General features: G+C 42.7%; 1 protein-coding gene across 1 annotated transcript in view; it reads left to right on the plus strand.

Moving 5' to 3' along the window:
• RUNX1T1 (RUNX1 partner transcriptional co-repressor 1) overlaps positions 1-20,342 on the plus strand; it is a 112,543-nt gene that overhangs the window by 64,134 nt on the left and 28,067 nt on the right. The window contains exons 5-8 of the mRNA XM_047088985.1: positions 1,810-1,991; positions 13,775-14,025; positions 19,042-19,127; positions 19,690-19,891. Coding sequence (XP_046944941.1) covers positions 1,810-1,991; positions 13,775-14,025; positions 19,042-19,127; positions 19,690-19,891 — 721 coding nt within the window. The remainder of the gene's footprint in view (positions 1-1,809; positions 1,992-13,774; positions 14,026-19,041; positions 19,128-19,689; positions 19,892-20,342) is intronic.

Below are 20,342 nucleotides of genomic sequence, written 5' to 3' on the forward strand. Positions count from 1 at the left end.
CGACGTGTGGTGTGTGCTTATCTTTAGCAAATACCTTAGTGTTTTATACCTTCTGCAGCATATATTGGTGTGGTATTACTATGAGATGGATTTTTGATTAATACTCGGAAAATGGATTTGCGGTGCAAGTTTAACGCTAGTGCCTGTCCCTGATAGTCCATAGGGCTTTTTTTTTTTTTTTTTTTTAAGGCTCTTGTGTCCAAAGATTGAGGTACCTGGGACCTCCTGGATTCAGCAACACTTTTCCACCCAATAGGTTAATCACGGTACATGGCACCTGGTTCCTACAAATAAAATCCTTGTGTCATGAAGAGATTTATGTTATTGATCTTTCCTTGAATTTGGAGAGTTAAGGGCTATTGGGGATGAGTGCTGTTAGCCCTCCCATAACTATCCACTCTGTCCCCCTCCCCCCGGAAGGTAAAAAATAAAAGAGAAGAGAAAACACAACAACAACGTAGATTTATAATGTCAGAGTAAGTTGACTTCTCAGTAAAATTCCAAGATTTTCATTTTAATGCTTTACTGTGTGTGAAATTATCTCCTTCCTTTTTATTACATTTGAGCTTGCCAGAATGATCTATCAACAAGCATATTCTGAGAGTCTTTTTCAAAGTGCTAGGCTTGGTGTGCAGTGAGAGCGATGGGTATATAGGATTTCTTTTTTTTTTTTTAGAATTAGCCACTTTAATATATATATATATATATTTTTTTTTTTTTCAACGTTTATTTATTTTTGGGACAGAGAGAGACAGAGCATGAACGGGGGAGGGGCAGAGAGAGAGGGAGACACAGAATCGGAAACAGGCTCCAGGCTCTGAGCCATCAGCCCAGAGCCCGACGCGGGGCTCGAACTCACGGACCGCGAGATCATGACCTGAGCCGAAGTTGGACGCTCAACCGACTGAGCCACCCAGGCGCCCCTATATATATATATTTTTAATGTTTTATTTATTTTTGACAGAGAGAGACAGAGCATGAGTGGGGGAGGGGCAGAGAGAGAGGGAGACACAGAATCCGAAGCAGGCTCCAGGCTCTGAGCTGTCAGCACAGAGCCCAACGCGGGGCTCGAACTCACGGACCGCGAGATCATGACCTGAGCCGAAGTTGGACGCTCAACCGACTGAGCCACCCAGGCACCCCACATAGGATTTCTTCTGATGCTAGAAAATGCACATTCCTCAGAATAAGGCTGATCGGTGCAAAGAAAGCAGATTTCCGTGGTGGACTAGTAGTATTTGCTGCTTTCTGCATAAATTCCAACTGGGATATCTGACCGAACTCAGGCCATTACTTAAATGTCGCATAAATCTGATGAGTATTAAAAGCAACCTTTATGTTCATCTCTGTATTTTTTCGTTTGGAGTTAGTAGCTGGCCAGAGGTATTTCACGGGGTTCACCTGTTTTACCTAGGTAGGTCACTAGATAGTTTGGATGCATTAGGGAGCTCACCTCGAGGTTAATTGAACCGTATTTGTATTTCACGTCCCTTCCCTCTTCCCTGTGGAGATAGAAGTTGCTCACGGGTGGGGCCGGAAGCTGATATCCTATGGAGTTTATAATCCCATTGTGTTGGAGTACGAAGGGACTCTAAAAGCAAACAGGTGCCACTGCCAAGGTTGTCTGGGACACCGAGGCGGGATCGGTGAGGTGGGCCTCACAGAGGTCAGGTGCCCCACGTCTGGGGCAACCCAGGCTCAGGTGCTGCACTGGGTCACGTGCACGCCAGTGTTGGAAAAAGCGGACCAGGTCCACTGGTTGGAAGGAGCCTCCCGGCCCGCCCTCTCATTCCTGTCGTGCTCCCACAGGCCAACTTGCCCCTGCTGCAGCGCGAGCTCCTCCACTGCGCAAGGCTGGCCAAACAGAACCCTGCCCAGTACCTCGCCCAGCATGAACAGCTGCTTCTGGATGCCAGCACCACCTCACCTGTTGACTCCTCAGAGCTGCTTCTCGATGTGAACGAAAACGGGAAGAGGCGAACTCCAGACAGGTGAGCGGGGGGGACCCTGGACTCACCGTGGCCTTTTCCTCCCATCTGTGGAACAAACACCGTGTTTCGCGTCACGTCTGAACTGCTGTCCCCTTGCAACACAGCACTGCGCTAGGGTGGCCGTCTCTGAGCTTGTGCTGGCCCGGGGTGGGGGGATGTTACAGAGCGATGATGAATCTCTGGCCCGTGTCAGTCAGTCTTTGGTGCAGGTTTATCTTCGTTAAAGGAGAAGGTGAAGATGAATAATATTCAGATATCCTAGGTGCCACTGATGGTCCTTAGACATACAGTCCAGACTGAGATTCTTATTTATTAGATAATTCGACCCGACCACATATTTTGCCCTTCAGTGTTAGGAAATTTGCCATTCCAGGTTTTCTCAGAACACAGTGGTTTTGAAGGCTGGCCTTTAGGCGTCGCTCAATAAACACAATGCAATAGCTTTTTCATTTGGGGTTTATTTGAGTTACGAGAAAACTTCTGGGAAGCTAGATGAACTGAGTGAAGATAGGCATTAAGTTAATAGGATTAATAGATGGCATTTTTTGCTGAATAGTTTATCAGCCAATATTCATTCCATCAGACACTCTGCTCTCGCACCTGAGAATTCTAAGAACTGTAAAACAAAGCCCGTTCTCCATTCAGCCCTACAAAGTGGTTGTTGAATAAGGCGTTTCCGTGAAATTTCTCATGTGCCTGTTAAAATAATTTTCTTGAGGACCTCATTCTCCTATATAAATATTTTCTAATAGAGGAGTTTGAAGCCTTATTAGCAGCATCCTGCATAGTATTTGTAAAAATATGGAACTGTATCCAAAGGAAACTATTCAGAAATGTGTTTGTCACGTGATTTGTCTCCTTTCTCTACTTACCCATTCTCTCTTTCTGCATTTCATCAGGCATGAATGTGACAGCCTTTGAGGGGGTTAACGTTCTGGCACAATTATGTTCCAGATTCATAGGAGCTTATGATCCTTGGAGCTACTCAGAGACATCTATCTGTGACCGACTTAGCTACCCTTAAATGTATTAGCTGCTTTGCAAATCAGGATGTTATTAAAAGCCGGCCAGTTTACATACAGTTATTACATAATCCTCTGTTAAGCAGTTTTTATGCTACAGTCTCTGGAATTTTTCTCCTCTCGACGTAGGACCCTTTAGTGGTTTAAAATCCTAAAGCAAAAGGTTAAACGGTAGTTTACTTCTGACATGCTGTAGACCCACCTCCAAACATGACCTGCCTGCAGTGCTGCTTTCTCGTCTTTGCAAGCCGTATTTCCTCAGTCGTACTGCAGCATTTGGTACTTTAGCTTTTAAAGGAAGCCGCTTAATCCAGGTGTCTGAGTGGTGTCCACATGATACTGAAAACCAAGAGCCAGCCCGAGAACAGATGATTCACAGGTACCTTACTCTGATTCTAACCCATTTACCCTGCAGGAAATCAGTGCTATGTGCAGGTATGGAGATGTTCAGGCTCCATTTTTCTAGGATCATATCAAAGAATTAGGGAGAGAGTAGATGGACACTTGGGAAGAAAACATTTGAGTGGACGCTCGGATACCAGGGAAAGGTTGAGATGGCTGCCATAAAGGTAAAGATAATCCTATAGGGCAAAGTTGGAAGTGGACACCACCTGTTCTAGAAACCCCAATTGCTGACTAGCAGACAAAACAGTTTCATTTCCTTCTCTATATTCCCAGCCCTTGCCCCACTGGTTTTCTTTCCAGTGTTTTCTATTTGAAGGTGTTGTGCCTGCAGACTTTGCTCAGACGACGCTGAGGTGAGCCTTGAGCAGTGTGCTAACACTGATATGGAAACTTCCTTTAAGTTCCACAGATAATCAGCATTTTTGTTTTGGTGATCTGTAGCTGTATGTGCATGCATGTTTGCATGCGATCAAGTAGAACTTTCTTAAAAGAGCCTCCAGGCTTATTCTCCCTTCGGTTATTCATCGAGAGTTGCTGGCGTCAGAATTCACACAGTTGCTCTTGGGCTGGAACATTCTTTTGCAAGTGGGACCCCGAAGTGTGTGTTTTAATGGAAGGATGGCAAGTGGCTTTCCTTAGACTTAGGAGGATGGGTAATGAGAACATGTTGTGTAAATACATTTGTATCTTGTGGGAATGTGATCAGAGCCAAGAAAATATGGGTCTCTACAGTATTTTTTTGCATATATTTTCTGCATCTTGTTTGCATATGCATTTTCCTCTTCTCCGGTTATTTATCTGTATATCCAGATCTACTATATGAAATTTTATAGAGTATGGAGCTGACAGCAGAGCTTTTTTTGTTTTACTGAATGTTTTGTTGGTGCATATGGTCTGACATGGATGAGCAGCCACGGTGAGATTTTGGAGTCTATTAAACTGGCTCATTAAAAAGATCAATCTGTTTCTGTAATAACACTGGGAACCATCAGTCACTAAAAGAGGGAAAAACTGACACCTGAGGAGAAAACACATTTTGGTAATTTGTTCATGACATGTCACGAACAAAAGAGCGCTCTATATTTTGTTTACAACTTTAGGGGCTCAAATTCTGTGACGATTGCAGATTTAATCCACTGAACAGTCATCGTGAATTTCAGGGATGGGTTTTGGCAAATGTAACTTTCTTCTCATCCTTAAATGTGATTGCCATTGGTTATTTTTTTTTCTTCTTCTTTTCTTAAACATTATTGTTATTTACAGAGAAATGAACACTCTGGGGGAATCTATGAAATTTTTTTTTCTGTCAAAAAAAAACAAAAACAAACCTGAAATCTAGTCAACTTCCTTTTTAAAATATCTCCAGGGTGAATTTTCTGAACAACTGTACTGCGTTGGTAGGTCTGTGGTAGAATAGTATACAACCTGACTTAGAAAAAGACAATTTTCGTTTTAAAATCATGCCATTATTTAAAATGCTGAGGAAAGTAAATGGAAAATTCTGATTTCTACTCTTCGTTGACATTTAAAAGTTGATTGGTTACGGTAGACCTTTATTTTGTCACTCTGTGAAGGAAGAAAATGACGAAGGGGATGGGGACCTTCCTTGCACTGGTTACACAAAGTGACCACTTTCTTTTCTTTTTTTTTTTTTTAACGTTTATTTATTTTGAGACAGAGAGAGACAGAGCATGAACAGGGGAGGGGCATAGAGAGAGGGAGACACAGAATCTGAAACAGGCTCCAGGCTCTGAGCTGTTAGCACAGAGCCCGACGCAGGGCTCGAACTCACGGACCATGAGATCATGACCTGAGCTGAAGTTGGACACTTAACCGACCGAGCCACCCAGGTGCCCCCAAAGTGACCACTTTCAAAGATAAGACTAGAAGGGCACTCTTTAAAACTTCTCACCATGAGAGTCATGAAGCCACTCACACTTTCATATGGGGTGAGGAGGGAAAGAACAATTAGACAAGGCTGCATTCCTTTGAGACTGCAAAATGGTTAAAAAACTTTAGGGTGAAAAAAAAAACCTGTGTTCCGTTAATTATCATTGCTACCTTTCTTTTCTCACAGCTTTGATATCGCAGCTTTGGGTCATAATGTGTCTTTTTAATACTGTGTTCACAGTTCATGCTGATCTTCTGACTCAGAGAATCTTTCTTGCTTAAGAAATCCAGCTGAATGATCTTTGGGTTTGTATGGGTAACACGAGTTCCACCTCCACCCCTTACTATTTCAAATGATCAGTGTTAAATATTAATCCTCTTCTTCTAGGCCATCATTTTAATTTAACTATGCTTTAAATCGTTCTCACCTTAACACATCGAGACTTTATTATGTAGGCCACGTAGTTGCACTATTATATATTTCCTCCTCCCTCAATAATTAAATATTATTTTCTACAAAGACTTGTTTGACCTTTGGAATTCTGCAGCTTGTCAGCGGGGAGGGATCTTTGGGATCTACCAGGCCAACCCTTTCTCTTTAGGCTCGAGGAAACGAAGGCCCAAAGAACTTGCCTAAAGTCATAAAGCTTCTTAGTGGCAAACCCAGCATATTTACATACCTGAAATCTTGCAGTTCCACAAATTATGTTTTAATATGCAGTCTAAATAAGCTCAACGAGAAATTGGGTGTCCCCCCCCCCTTACTTTCCCCCTTTACTCATTTCTGCCGTGTAACTGCCCAAGTGGGTAAATGTGATAGTATAATCTGGGGGTTTACTATCCAGGACAGGATCCTCAGTCAGCCAGGTTTCCTGACTTAATGAGTAAATTAAAAAATACTGAAGGTTGGAGGGTCAGAAGGCAGTCGTTTTGAAACCGTGTTGGTTGAATGTTAAGATGGGTCATCACAGCACATGCCGGCTGAACCTACCAAGCCCATTTTTCCATTTCTGTAGAATAAGTGAGGTTTTGATGTTTTTGTCTTTCTAGAAAGAAAAGGTAGATACACTTTACAGGGAGTGGTAGGATTAACTGATGATGGAAGTAAGAATTAAGTTCATATCGTCTTTTGCATTCAGTTGTCTATGACAAAATGTAGGGAATTTATGTTACATTCATGCATTCTTGTTTCGTGTCACATCTTTTACGCAGTCTTGAGTTGCGTGAAGTGAGTAGTCATTCTTCTAGAGGTGACTTTTTTTTTATATAGTCAGATCAATTGTGAAGGTTTCTAGTGAAATAGGATTAAGTTGCATTTACGTGATAAGAAGACTTGCATGGTTGTAGGGGATGTTTTGGTCTCTCCACACCAACCTCAGCATGAACTTGCCAGCCTTGCTTCTTGCTGCTCTCCTAGGGTCTAGCCCTGCTGAATACTCCTCATGCTTGAGTCTGTGTTCTGGTGATTTCTGCCCTTTTCGTTGGTTCTTGTATGTCATCGTTCTGTCCATACTTTATAGGCTAACTCAGTATCTACTATTTGAATGAAGGCTTCCCAATCATAAATACTAAAAATGGCTACCGTTTGGAGTGTCTGGGTGGCTTAGGTGGTTAAGCATCCGACTCTTGGTTTTGGCTTAGGTCGTGATCTCATGGTTCGTGGTGTCCAGCCTCACATCAGGCTCTGCACTGAGAGCGCTGGAGCCTCCTTGGGATTCTCTCTCTCCCTCTCTCTCTCCCTCTCCCTCTGCCCCTCCGCTGCTCACAAGCTCAATCTCTCTCCTTATCTCTCTGTATCTCTGTCTCAAAAATAAACTTAAAAAAATGGTTACTGTTTTCCCGAGCACTTAAGATGTGCCAGTCCTCACGCTAAATAACCGACATATTAATATATAGTAGGCCCCCGCCATCCGTGGGCATACGTTCCAAGCAGCCTCCCGCAGCGGATGCCTAAAACCACTCTGTATACTATGTTTTGTCCTCTACGGACATACCTGCGATAAAGTTGGATTTACAAATTAGGCACAGTAAGAGATCAGCAGCCACGTGAATAATATAGAACAGTTGTAACAACACGCTGTAATAAAAGTTTGTGTGAACGTGGTCTCAGAATATCTTACTCACCCTTCCTGTGACGAGGTGGGATGAAAGAATGCCCACGTGATGAGATGAAGTGACATGGATGACGTGGGCATCGCGATGTCGCATCAGGCTATGATAACAGGCCTTCAGATGATTTGTTAGAAGGAGGGTCATCTGCTCCAGGACTGCGGTTGACCATGGGAGCTGGGAAACCGCAGAGAGGGGGGGACTACCGTAGGGCACTTATTCTGACAGTCCTCCGGTGTACAGGCAGGCTGGAGAATGGGCCTGAGGTCACATGGCTTGTAAGAGGCACTGATGGGATTCTGATCCTTCCTCCTCTGACTCAAACTCCCATGCTCTTATAGCTACGTTTCTTCTACCACCAGCCACTGCATGCCCCACCTTGAACACAAAGTGACTTGGTTAAGTTATTGAATGCCAAATGCGTGCTGGGCTCCGCACGCGGAGTTTTTCAGATAGCCCTCTTAGTAGCTCTGAGACCGCCATTCTCACTTTGTGGATGAAAACACAGAGGCTCATAGGGGTTAAGCTTTCTAAGTTCCAGCAATCAGCGGTGCCAAAATCTGAAGCCCTCTCCATAGCCTCCGCTCTTTCGAGTGTCATCGTGGAGTGATCTTTATTCCTAACAGCCCAGTCCCCTCTTGTACTATTTTTATGCTACCTGCCAAATTCAGGTCCTGCATGGACGTATAGGAGCCTTATGTCTCTGATGAAATTGTGTTTATTTCTTGCCAGCACGCTTCCAGATAAGTCTAGTACTGAGAGGTAATCATATGAGGAGGGTGTTGGGGGGATCGTGAGTTGTGTCTTGGTCATCTTTGTATTCCCACTAAAGCTTAGGACAGCGCATTACACACACTAGATGTCTGAACCAAAACAAAGGAAAGCGCCACACGCACAACACGCGTAACAACAACAATGCCAGCACTACTGGAACAAAGAAAGTTAAGCTGAATGCCGTCATTTCCAGGAGTATACCAAATGGGCTCTCCCTCAAGAATCTTGCTTGCTTGCTTTCTTACTTTCTTGCTTTCTCCTGTTTTAAAAGACACCTATCTGAAACAGCCACAACCATGAAAATCACCATGAGTAGCCCAGGGACAAAATGCCATGACTGGTTCACTGACAGGAAAAAAACTGGAGGGCTCCAGTTGGAATGTCTAGATGAGAGAGTAAGAAAGCACAGTTGCAGAGAGAGGTCAGGAGCAGGAGAACATGAGTACCTTGCAGTGGCCAGAAATTAGGAAAGGCACGGGGACAGCCAGCAGCAAGTACCCCAGCTGCTGAGCAGGTGGCAAGCTTTAGGAGACACGGGAGGCAGGACTCAGATGGCTCTGTGAACCCGCAGATTGTAATCTTTGAAGATCCAGGCGTGGTGGGTGTCTGTCTGGAGTGGCAAACGCCCACCTGCATCTTATTCACTCCTGAAAGTATTAGCATACTGCTCAGGAAGCTGTCTCCTGGGTGCTGCTTTAGCCGTGGAGAGACGAAGGTGCTTCTTGCCGTATGGCCCAGCGGTGATGGTCCTGTGTCATCCAGCTCTCTGTGCTTCCCCATCTTCCTCCAGGGAGATGGCAAGAACGTTGAAACCACCCTGGGGTGTCATGAAGAATTAGCTTTGATTTTCCTTTTAAGGAGGCAGGGTAATTTCTTAATCTATTTCATTTCAGATACATTACTCAACACCAGTGGAAAGGTGTTCTGTAAAGTTTTTACCTAACCACCTAACCTCACCTAGTTCCTAACAATTCCTGAAGAGACCTTTGGCTGATTTGTGTTCTGAAAATAGGATGTCAAGAATGATATCCCTCCACTTTGGTTCAGCGTCCGGTTAGTCTCTGGGAACCTTAACAAATCACACGTGTTCGGAAAGGGAAGAAAGATGTATTTAAGTTATTAATGTCTTTGGGCTTCTTGATCATACAACTGTTACCTCCTGAGATTTAAGTATGCACTTCTGAAATAGAAAAATACATGCGTATGTTTTGATTGTGACAGTCTGCTGGCATCTTAGCCCTGGCTCTGGCTGAGATGCTGGTTGAGGGAGACAGTGGTGGGAGCAGCCCGAGATGAGGTGTCCTGGGGTAGGGCAGGGGGGTCTGTGCCAGGCAGTCAAGCCCTTGGCCGCACTTGATTAGGAGAGGAAAGTTGTAGCATGACTTCCAAGTGTCTGCTTGGGCGACTAGGTAGAAGGTGGCAAAATTGACCAGCACAGGAAGTACCAGAGAAGGATGAGGTCAGTTTGGACACGTCCTGTTTGAAATACCTGCGGTAACTCAAAGTGACGACCCAGCGCAGATATTGATTTGCAATAGCACTGAGGTTAGAATTTGTAAGTTTTTTTTCCTTGCCATTCTATCGCCTATTATGCTGTCCAGATTTGCATCTCTCTAGAACAGCAATCTTCATAGTGATATTTTCCACCACATTTTTTTTTTTTTTGAGGAAAAAAAAATGCCTGTTCGAGTCATGTAGGAGATTGGTCCTCTCATTCTGTCTGTCATGATTTTATAATAACTTTTTCCGTTTCCCTCATTTCCTTGAATGTTACACTGTTCTATATAAATAGGGATTATCAGCGCACACTAGTCAATCATAAGTTTTGAAATACTTTATGTAGAGGAAAATGTTTGAAAAATGTGTTGTTGTTTTTTCTAAAATGGTTCACAGCCTTTATTACTGAGGAGCTGGGGGGAAAACACAGCCTGAGATGTGGTAAAATGTAAATTAGGTCACCTCTTAAGTTTTGGGGTGTGTGTGTGTGTGTGTGTGTGTGTGTTAACACATATTGTTTGCCTTTGGTCCCATTTTATTGGACAGGAAACTGAAGCCAGAATGTTAACTTTCCCAAGGTCACACAGCTGAGTCCTGAATGGCCCTCTATTCTTAGGGTCATCAGACTCTTGAGAGAGGAATGATTGGGATCTAAATGTGAAAGTAGTTGGGTTATGTTCAGGAGAATTTCTGCTGGGGAGATGGAATATTCTCAGGCTGATTTAAAAAACAAACAAACAAGAAAAATGCCTCCTGGAAATCTCTGAGACGTGACAGACTTCCCACTCGAATTTGAGTTATTTCAAGAGTATGCTGGGATGAGACAATGAAAAGCGATGGGACAGTTTGTTAGTTCAGCCCGATACGCTTTGAAAGGGCAACATATAAAGGGCTAATTTGGAATTTGCTCAAGCAAATGAGGTGGAGACAGTTGTAGGCATTTCTAAGAAGACGGCAAATAGCGCTTCAGATGTTTTAGTTACCTTTCTGGACATACATCCTTTGAATAGGGTTACCCTTGTAACTGGACATGGTGATTTGTGGAAGCACCGGGGAGACTTCTTCATAGCTTTGTTTCTATGAGCCGTGAATGTTTTAATGCTTTGCTGGTAAAATATAGCCAACTTTGTGAGGTGATGAGCTTTATTGTTTCAATAGGCTAGCAGAGTCCTGGGACCCAGGATAAGACAGCAGGGACCTGATAGAAATGATAGGATAGACTCAGGACCTAGCCCTGCTTCTTAGATACTAATGCATCTATTCTACTAATGTAGAAACTAATGTTTAGGGGGGGGAAAGCTTCGTTTTTCATAATAATAGGTCATCGAAGTAACAGCACTGATCAGACAGCTGATCTGAGGGTTCAAGTACATAACATATCCAACCACTTGGAAAATTATAAGAATTCTTCCAGTGTTGTGTGTTGCTGTTATCATTGAACCAGGAGAGACAAAACCAGTAAGTTGTGTGGTTTGACAGCTGAGTCAGAGATATTTGTGTATTTAGAAATTCGACAGGGGCTGCTACAAGGTATTTAGAGGATAGTTTTTATTTTTGCGCCAAAAATCAGCTACAAATATTTATAAATTGTCCAAAGCAAAGAACAGAGAAGTTCTCTGTTGGCTAATGTGGTTGACTTTGACACCATCGGGCCAGAGGACCGTTAGCCCTGTGTGTTTTGATCATGACCCTGATGGCATAAGTGACATGTAGATGTAAACAGAATAATTGAATTGCAGGGTTTTCAAGCTAGCAAGGACCTCAGAAATCATCTAGTCCAGTGGTTTTCAAACTTGATATTAGCAGCAGACTTTTTCCTTTAAAATGGAACCTTAGGTGGAACCCCAACTGGTAAAACAGATAAGAATAAGGGGTTTCCTCTGGCCCTTGAAATCTTGATTGTTTGGGGGAAAAGTTCTTCATTACCTGCAGAATCCCTTAAAAGCACCTCAGGTGGCACAGTTTGAAAACCACTGATCTAGTCCAACCCTTTCATTTTACAGATGAGCAAACTGAGGTCCAGAGAGGTTAAGTGGCTTGCCCAAGGTCACACAGCTAGTCGTGGAAGAGCCAGGACTAGATCTCAGGTCTCTTGATTCCCAGTCCAGTGCTCTTTCCACTACACCACCCTGCCGGTAAGGTAGGTGCTGTGTTAGCATTATGTTCATAGCTACTAATAGTCTTCAGTATTTTCCAAATGCTGGTCATGCACATTGAATGTTGAAGTGTGTTATTCAGAAATGTAGAGGATATGAAAATACAGATTCAAATGACATAAATATATTCTGAGAAGATAAATTGGTAGCTAGAATGTTCCCTTTCCCTTTTGAAAATTATTTTAAAGCAGTGCATTTAGCTAATGTCTGAGATACATTGGGCATTTTAGTCTGTTATCGATGATCGGTATGTATGGAGTCAATGTGTTTCAGACACATGCTCTGATGGGGCGGCATTAAGACTTCTGGCTGCCACTCTCGCGAGGACCATGCCCTGCTATCATTTCCAACGTTGCCCAGGCTCCTGTCTCTAGAACGGTGCATCTTTCTTCGGCATGCAGTGGGCATATATTCATTTCACATTGAACCCTGCAGAGTTTCAGTTCTCTGTGTACTTGGGCCTTCTGTCTCTAACTCCTCCATCCTCCTCAACCGGTGTGTATAAACTGTCACCAAGGCTCTACTCTAAAGGGACATACGGGATGGTTCATGATAGAATCTTACTGCTCTAATCTCTGCATCTCTGTTGTTGAGTTAGTTTCCATGCAGATCCCTCTGGTATCATCAGACAGAGTATCCTGGACAGTAGGAAACCAGGAAAAGTGTCTTAAAAGGTCTCTATGCTATTGTCACCCACCTGAAACCAAAAGGCATGTGGAAATCTACAGTTACTGTGACTTGGTAGAATTCTCGTGGGGAAATTTCCCTGGGAAAATAGGTGTTATCACTGGCCTAAGGACAGAGTACTGGTCTTGTGGGGAGAGCCAAACACCAAGGAAACAATTAATTTAGGAGCTGTGATTTCTGTCAGTGTTGGATGTGGATCATTCTTATCTTACTGGATATACTGAGTGGGTCTCTAAGAATAGAGATATATACAGCCCCCAAATATTTCTTTAGCCCTATTTCTGTTTGAGACTCGAGGAGCAGTGATTAGTTATCAGGGCTCATTGGTAGACTGTATTCCTTCTGAAAGCCAAGTTCAAAGCTCTGCGTATCACATCACGAAGTACAGTCAGGGTGTGCCCATCTTGCCCTGAGACCTGATGACAGGTCACATAAGCTCTCTGGGCGAGCTTCCTCTGCTTTAAGGGGGGCTTACTTCCAGGTGGCTGTTTATGACTGCTGATGAATGATCTTGGTGACAAAGGCAATGTCAGACTCCCAGACATGGCATGGCTTTGCTGTATTAGTTCAGTTGGGTCAGCCCTTTGCAGTAGAACTTTCTGGGATGATGGAAATGTTCTGTATCTGTGCAGTCCAATACCATTGCCAGAGGTGGTGATTGAGTACCCGAAATGTGGCTATTGATAATGAAGGACTGAATTTTAAGCTTAATTTCAGTTAGCTTCCAGTGAAATTTAGACAGCTGCATGTAGCTATTGTATTGGGCAACACAGCTCTTAGATGTTCTGACATGAAAGTCAGATGCCAAGTTGGATAAATGGAACAGACTCCCCTTAAGAATTCGTCAAGAGAGTGATGCCACACTACCTTGATGAATCTTCATCGAAGATAGTTCAGTTTTAGGGTAATTTGTTTGAAATCAGGTACTCATTTTTGAATGAAAGTGTTAACCATAGTGGGAGGTTGGGATTCCTCTTACTTGTGACCCAGCCAGCTGAGTTTCAACTGAAAAGATATTTGCTAACTTGAGGAGTGGACTCATTTTCTCATGTGTGCAGTCTTGTGATTCTTTAGGCCTCAGTATGGGTTTCAGTGAATTCCCATAGGTCTTCTGGGAAGCTGAGTTTTAGAAAGTTTCTGGCCAATAAAGAAGCATTCTGTTTATATTATAAGTTCAAATGTGAGTATCTGAACTATGCTGGCTTTTGAGTAACATGACGCAACTCTTTTCTTCCCCCTTTAGAACCAAAGAAAATGGCTTTGACAGAGAGCCTTTGCACTCAGAACATCCAAGCAAGCGACCATGCACTATTAGCCCAGGCCAGCGGTACAGTCCAAATAACGGCTTGTCCTACCAGCCCAATGGCCTGCCTCACCCCACCCCACCTCCACCTCAGCATTACCGTTTGGATGATATGGCCATTGCCCACCACTACAGGGACTCCTATCGACACCCCAGCCACAGGGACCTCAGGGACAGAAACAGACCTATGGGTAAGACTGAAGGATCTGTTCACTTCTTACGGGATTGGAGGCGTAAAGACTCACTCATTACTTCTCAACTGAACTTGAGGCTTGAAATCTGTGATAGGGGTAAAAATTCTCCTTTCTTTTTATTGTCTCCTTTATGAGAACACTTGGCTAGTATTAATATGTTCTTTAACAGCTGTGCTTTCTCTCTCAGTTACTTACAGTCTTCATGGCAGCGGGCTAATTTTTTTTTTTTTTTTTTTTTTTTGGAAGGGGGCATCTACATTAATAATAGGGGCGCCTGGGTGGCTCAGTCAGTTAAGTGTCGACTTCGGCTCAGGTCACGATCTCGCAGTCTGTGGGTTCGAGCCCCGCGTCGGGCGCTGTGCTGACAGCTCAGAGCCCGGAGCCTGCTTCAGATTCTGTGTCTCCCTTTCTCTCTGCCTCTCCCCCGCTCATGCTCTGTCTCTCTTTCTCTCTGTCTCTCAAAAATAAACATTAAAAAAATTTTTTTTTCAATTAAGTCCTCAACAAATGCAAAGTGAATTTTTAGTTTAACATTAGAGATTTCGTAAGCAGCCTGTCTGCCATAGATATTTTTTTTAATGTTAAAATGTTTTTTTTTCCTTTCATTGTACTTTTATTTCAGATAGTCTCAGAGTTCAGTTTGCTTTTCCCAGTCTGTGTGATATTCTGTATTTGAAAAATATGACATGGCATGATGTCTCTGGCTTAAATCAACAGGTGTTCTTTGAGGAATGATGTGGTACTCTTTTCACCTGAAAGTGACAGTGATTGAATTTAGTATTGACAGTTTTGTGTCATAGATCAGAGTACCAGAGAAAGAATGAGTTTGGGTAAATATGTGTTCCATCCGCCTGGGTTCATTCCTTCTTTACATAAAACTACTGAAGCGAAGCGTTTAGGAGACATTGCCTTCTAAAGAGCAAGTGTCCGCCATGACAAATAAGAGGGAAGATGAACAAGGTAAGATTTGACACACGGCGTCAGAGCCCTGTTCCTGGGCTCTTGTAATTCTCATTTTGACGAATTGAGCTACTTGTAAACTGAGAGCAACAGTCGATCATTTCTCCCTTTTCCATCTCCTGTGTCAGCCATGTCACCACATGCCAGCGGGACTTCTTCAGTCAGCTGATTGTTGATGAACTTTCCTGACTTGGTAGACCCGATGGACAGGATAGAGAAAACAGCAAGGGGTGACGTCTAAGTGGGAAACCAGAACACAGAGCTGAGGGTGCGGAACTTAGGGAAACACAGCCAGCCAGTTGTCTGCTGCTCGGATAGCAGAGGCAGAGTTTTTAGCCACAGACAGAGATGGCGTGATGAGCAACAGTTTATGTTCGGTTTCTCACTAGGCTGCTAGTGGGTAGGGCTGCCACCTCGGGGTCTTTTGGCTTTCTACAAAACTTAACCCTCCAAATGTTCAGAAAGCAGAAAGTGGGGGCGGGGGGAGGGGTCAGGGTGACAAGAGGGGCAGTTGAGGCCCCGGTTGTGAGATAGTAAACCAGTAATTCTGTTGCCCCACAACGGTCATTTCTACATTTACATGGCGTGTCAGGCAAATGGCTAAGCATACAATTTGTGCTTTCGTAACAGCCAATCTGTGTAGTGTTCTCTCAGGTACCATTTCTGAAGAGCTCTCAAAAATGGTTATGTTATTTCTCAATCTGGATCAACATTTTGACCCCCAAATCAAATGTGGTAACAACCGCCTTCTAAGCAAAGGCCCTGTCATTTACTTAGGGCTTCCTGCCCCCAAGCCATAATTGCTCATTTTTAAATAGAAGTAGAGTCGCCAGTTCATTGTGAGACGGTTCAAGATATCCACTCTTGTAGGTGTTAAGAAATGGCCTCTTTTTTAGGCGGCAGCAAATGCCATTATATAAAATATTAGTTCCAGTGCACTATAAAGTAATCAGCACGGAAGTAATTACGCTTATGTGCAATGATTACGTTTTCATCTAGTAATGTAAAATATTCCTTTATGAATTCTATCTGTACCCACTGGTTTTATGTGATTTTTCTTCAGACCACGTTCCTTACCTTTTAATTATATTAGCTTATGAAACTAATAGTGCTAATCTCTATAAATATGTGCAACTACTTAACCATTCCTAAAGTCTGGCAGAGTTTAGTGTGTGTTAATGTAAAATAAAATCTTGATGCACGAGTAACAAATTGTGGTGTTACATTAGGCTGCCATTTTGAGAATATAAAAATTGTCATAAAAGTATACTTGGTCTGGTATGACTTATAAATGCCTATTATGTAGAGACATACACTCACTAGAATCTTTTAATTAATAAAATACCTTTATACGCAACATTAGTTTATAAGTAAACTTTGAGTTTTAGTCTAGTTAGCTAAAATCTTCTGAACTATACGAACCAGTTAGAATTCAACATTATTGTCAAATTGCCCACAAATGAACATGTGCTCTTTAATGATTATGAGCTATTTTCCCATAGTATATCCCTCTGGTATTATGAACAGAAATAAAAAGTGTGGTAATGAATATTTCAGTATCTGAAATAGAGAAATTAATAAATGTAAAATTTTGAGTTGTCTTAGTTTTTCCTTTTTAAAGATTTGATTCTACCTAACAAATGACCTTCAGAGTTCAGAAGTAGCAAATGATACATTTTCTCACCAAGTACTTGGGGTCCAACATGTTTCTAATGTACGTTTTTTTTGTTGTTGTTAATTTTTTTTAACCTTTATTTATTTTTGAGAAAGAGACAGTGCAAGCAGGGGAGGAACAGAGAGAGAGGGAGACACAGAATCTGAAGCAGGCTCCAGGCTCCAGGCTCCAGGCTCCGAGCAATCAGCACAGAGCCTGACACGGAGCTCGAACTCAAAAACCGTGAGATCATGACCTGAGCTGAAGTCGGACACCCAACCGACTGAGCCACCCAGGCACCCCTGTACATTTTTTTTTTTTAATGAGATGAAGCTTAGCAGTATTCTACAAATGTTGGAATCTCATTAGCCACGGACATCTTGTTGCTCATTAATATTATTCCAGGTGTTAGAGCTTGTATCCTCACTGGTTTAGATCTGCTGAATTTTTGAAAAAAAATTTTAAATGTTTATTTTTTTGAGAGAGAGAGAGAGAGCAAGCAAGCACAAGTGGGGGAGGGGCAGAGAGAGAGAGATTGAGAGAGAGAGAGAGAGAGAGAGAAGGGGACAGAGGATCCAAAGTGGGCTCTTCACTGACAGCAATGAGTCCAGTGCAGGGCTTGAACTCATGAACCATGAGATCATGACGTGAGCCTAAGTTAGCCATTAAAGCAACTGAGCCACCCAAGCACCCTTGAATTTTTGAAACTTTTGAGACCTCTGGAGTTCTTGGTCCTTAAAAGCAAATAGTAAGATGCTTCCATTGTGAAAGTCGATGCCATATTTATATCTTCATCACTCTCTGGTTGTTTTCTGTGATGACTCATTCAACGATAGTGTTTTTTTTCCCCCTAAAACACAAGCAACAAATAAGTCAACAAAAATTACATATTTGCAAACATTTCAACTTGAAATAGTCACAACAAACAGAGTAATAACTAAATATTATTTCCCCCAGTGTCTTTTCTATTACGCAAATTAACACATATTTGCAATGTTACTTTTTTACCAATAGGTGGCATTGACAATTTTAACTTTAAAAATGAATCTCCGAACATGCTCTAATTAGACAAGGATGGTGTGAAGTGTTTTATATTTAGATCTTTATTTAATTGGAGAAAGCACTATCCTGCATTTGTTCACTTCTATTAGCTATAAATTAAATCGCATTTCATGGTTGGCTGAAAAAGAGTCATGTGACTCATCCTCTTTATTTCTCTAAATCAGGTAAAAGAGGGGACTTCTAACCACTCTGATTTCACAGAAAATGAAGTGTAACATCTCCTAACTCTTCCTGTCCTTTAACTCCTACACAATGTCCTCTTGAGAAGGAGCCTGGATGCCCAGAAGACCAAACCACACTACACTTAATCTGCTGTTCAGAGTAACAGTGTGTGAAGTGCTAACCCAAAAGGAGTTTGAATCATTTAAAATGGAAAACATTGCCATAGTCCAATGCCTTTCCTTTGTAGTGGACAATAAGCTGTTTCATCCATGATGGATTTGTAGGAGGAGCAACATGTTTCCGGGGGTCTCTGATCACAGCCTTCCACCCTGTTCTCTCAGTGAGACACATTTATTTTCCGTTTTGATGAGCCTCCTACCTGATTGCTCACGTTCACTGCCGTCGGTACTCACTTGGTGCACATTTCCAGGTTACTTGTTTGGGTTGTACCTTAACTCTGATGTCAAAGAGCATTAATACTTACCGCTAGAGATTACAAATTGGGATTTTCAGCTTCTTGGCTTGGATGCGAGACATTTGTCCAAACTTAGGTCTGGTGTGTTGAATTTTTTCATAAAGGATGTCCAACTTATTTCTTTTTGTTAATGTTTTGGTAAATTGAGTGAGTATACGTTGCTTTCACCTTGTGCCAGCCCAATTTCATCATGGAGGTCTACGCAACAGGATTGTGTTCCTTTCCCCATGCTGAAATGCGGAGAAATTTTACCATGCTTGTTTTAAGAAAGTATAACCCTGTCCACGTAAAGTGATTTGTGCTGTCTTTATTTTTAATGCTAGAAAGCTACACTTTGAAACCACTTAATGTCCGCTTGTGGTTTCTTGTATTTGTTAAGAGGATATATTTATATTTTTCACTTTGGGAACATTCTATGGATAATGGACTCAGCGCACGGTGTCACTTTACTCCGCATCTCTTCATATGTAAAGGAAAGCGTTCTGACCAGATGACCTCTAAAATTCCTTTTAGTTTTAGTGTTTTATCACTCAACGAAGAGCCCATTCGGTAATTGTGAATCTGAGTATGACTTGTGTCTCCATCCAGAATCGAATGTATTTTCACATCATTTAGTTTAGTCTTTGCTAAGTGCCTGTGTGCATATGGATTATGTCCCGAATGCTTTAGGGTGATTCAGCCTTCTTCTGTACATTCATAGGGTTGCATGGCACACGTCAAGAAGAAATGATTGATCACAGACTAACAGACAGAGAATGGGCAGAGGAATGGAAACATCTTGACCATGTAAGATGTCGGTAATCATTTAGGTTAAAATATGTCTTGAAAAGAACTGGAGTGGGGTTCTATGATAAAATAGAAATGTTGGAGATGCTTTGAGGGTATTGTGTTTTGTGCTATCCTTGAGAAACCTAATGAGTGGGAACATTTGAAATCAAATCTGGGATTTGATTTCTACGTTGATAACAAAGCCGCTAACGTAAGAGAGATGTGAGGTCGTGGAAAGGAGTCCTCAAGGCCAGATCAGTGGGTTCCTGTTTTATCGCAAATGGGTCATTTAGTTTATACAGTAATGGGATTAGTATTTGGAAGTTGGCTGTGTGCCTTCAGCTGAAATCTCTGTCGTGAGTCATGTTCACGCCTCCCACGTTTCACTCTCATTCCCATTGAGTTTACTCATCTGTTGGGTCTCCGTTTCAAATCTGACCTTTGAAGATACTAGACTGAAGCCTTCAGGAATAAAATCACATCCTTCATCGTCCTAAAAGAGTTTGTTTCGCTGCCCACCAGAGTCTTTTGCGTTGTGGTGATTGCTGTGTTCTTCCCCTGTGCCCCGTTTCTCACACAGCTGTTAAACTGCATAATGGACATGGTGGAGAAAACACGACGATCTCTCACTGTACTAAGGCGATGTCAGGAAGCAGACCGGGAGGAGCTGAATTACTGGATCCGGCGCTACAGTGACGCCGAGGACTTGAAAAAGGGTGGCGGTGGCAGCAGCAGCCACTCAAGGCAGCAGAGTCCTGTCAACCCAGACCCAGTCGCATTAGGTACCTTTTCTTTGGATGGACCTACTGAACAGACACTGCTTACCATCTTAATGCTGGTTGCATATTTAATCTGTCTTTTCAAAAATAAAGGATGTGCGGGGCATTCTAGAACGATAAACACTTGACATCCCCAGATAGGCCTCATCTCTCCGTTAGGAAGCCGGGTGCACATTGGCTTATACAGAGCGGGTCACAAAACTTAACCTCCTTTCCCAGGGTCCTGTTGGGCTTAGGGCAGAGCTTCAAAGCCAGACCAGAATGTCATCCGCATCACTCACACGTGTGCCTCTTCATAGCACAGCTCTTTGGACCCTGTCTCCAGTCTGCAAGAACAAAATCTCAAGGAGCGGGCCCCAAGCTTCTGTAGCTTCTAGTAAGCCCTCCGGGGCCCTGAATTCTGCCGCTGCACACGGTATTTGAGACGTATGGTGTCTGATTTTTCATTCAAGAC

Source organism: Lynx rufus, unplaced genomic scaffold (genome assembly GCF_022079265.1).
Source record: "Lynx rufus isolate CCGP_SWC_20201006 ecotype Redwood Valley unplaced genomic scaffold, mLynRuf1.p SCAF_26, whole genome shotgun sequence".
Taxonomy (NCBI): domain Eukaryota; kingdom Metazoa; phylum Chordata; class Mammalia; order Carnivora; family Felidae; genus Lynx; species Lynx rufus.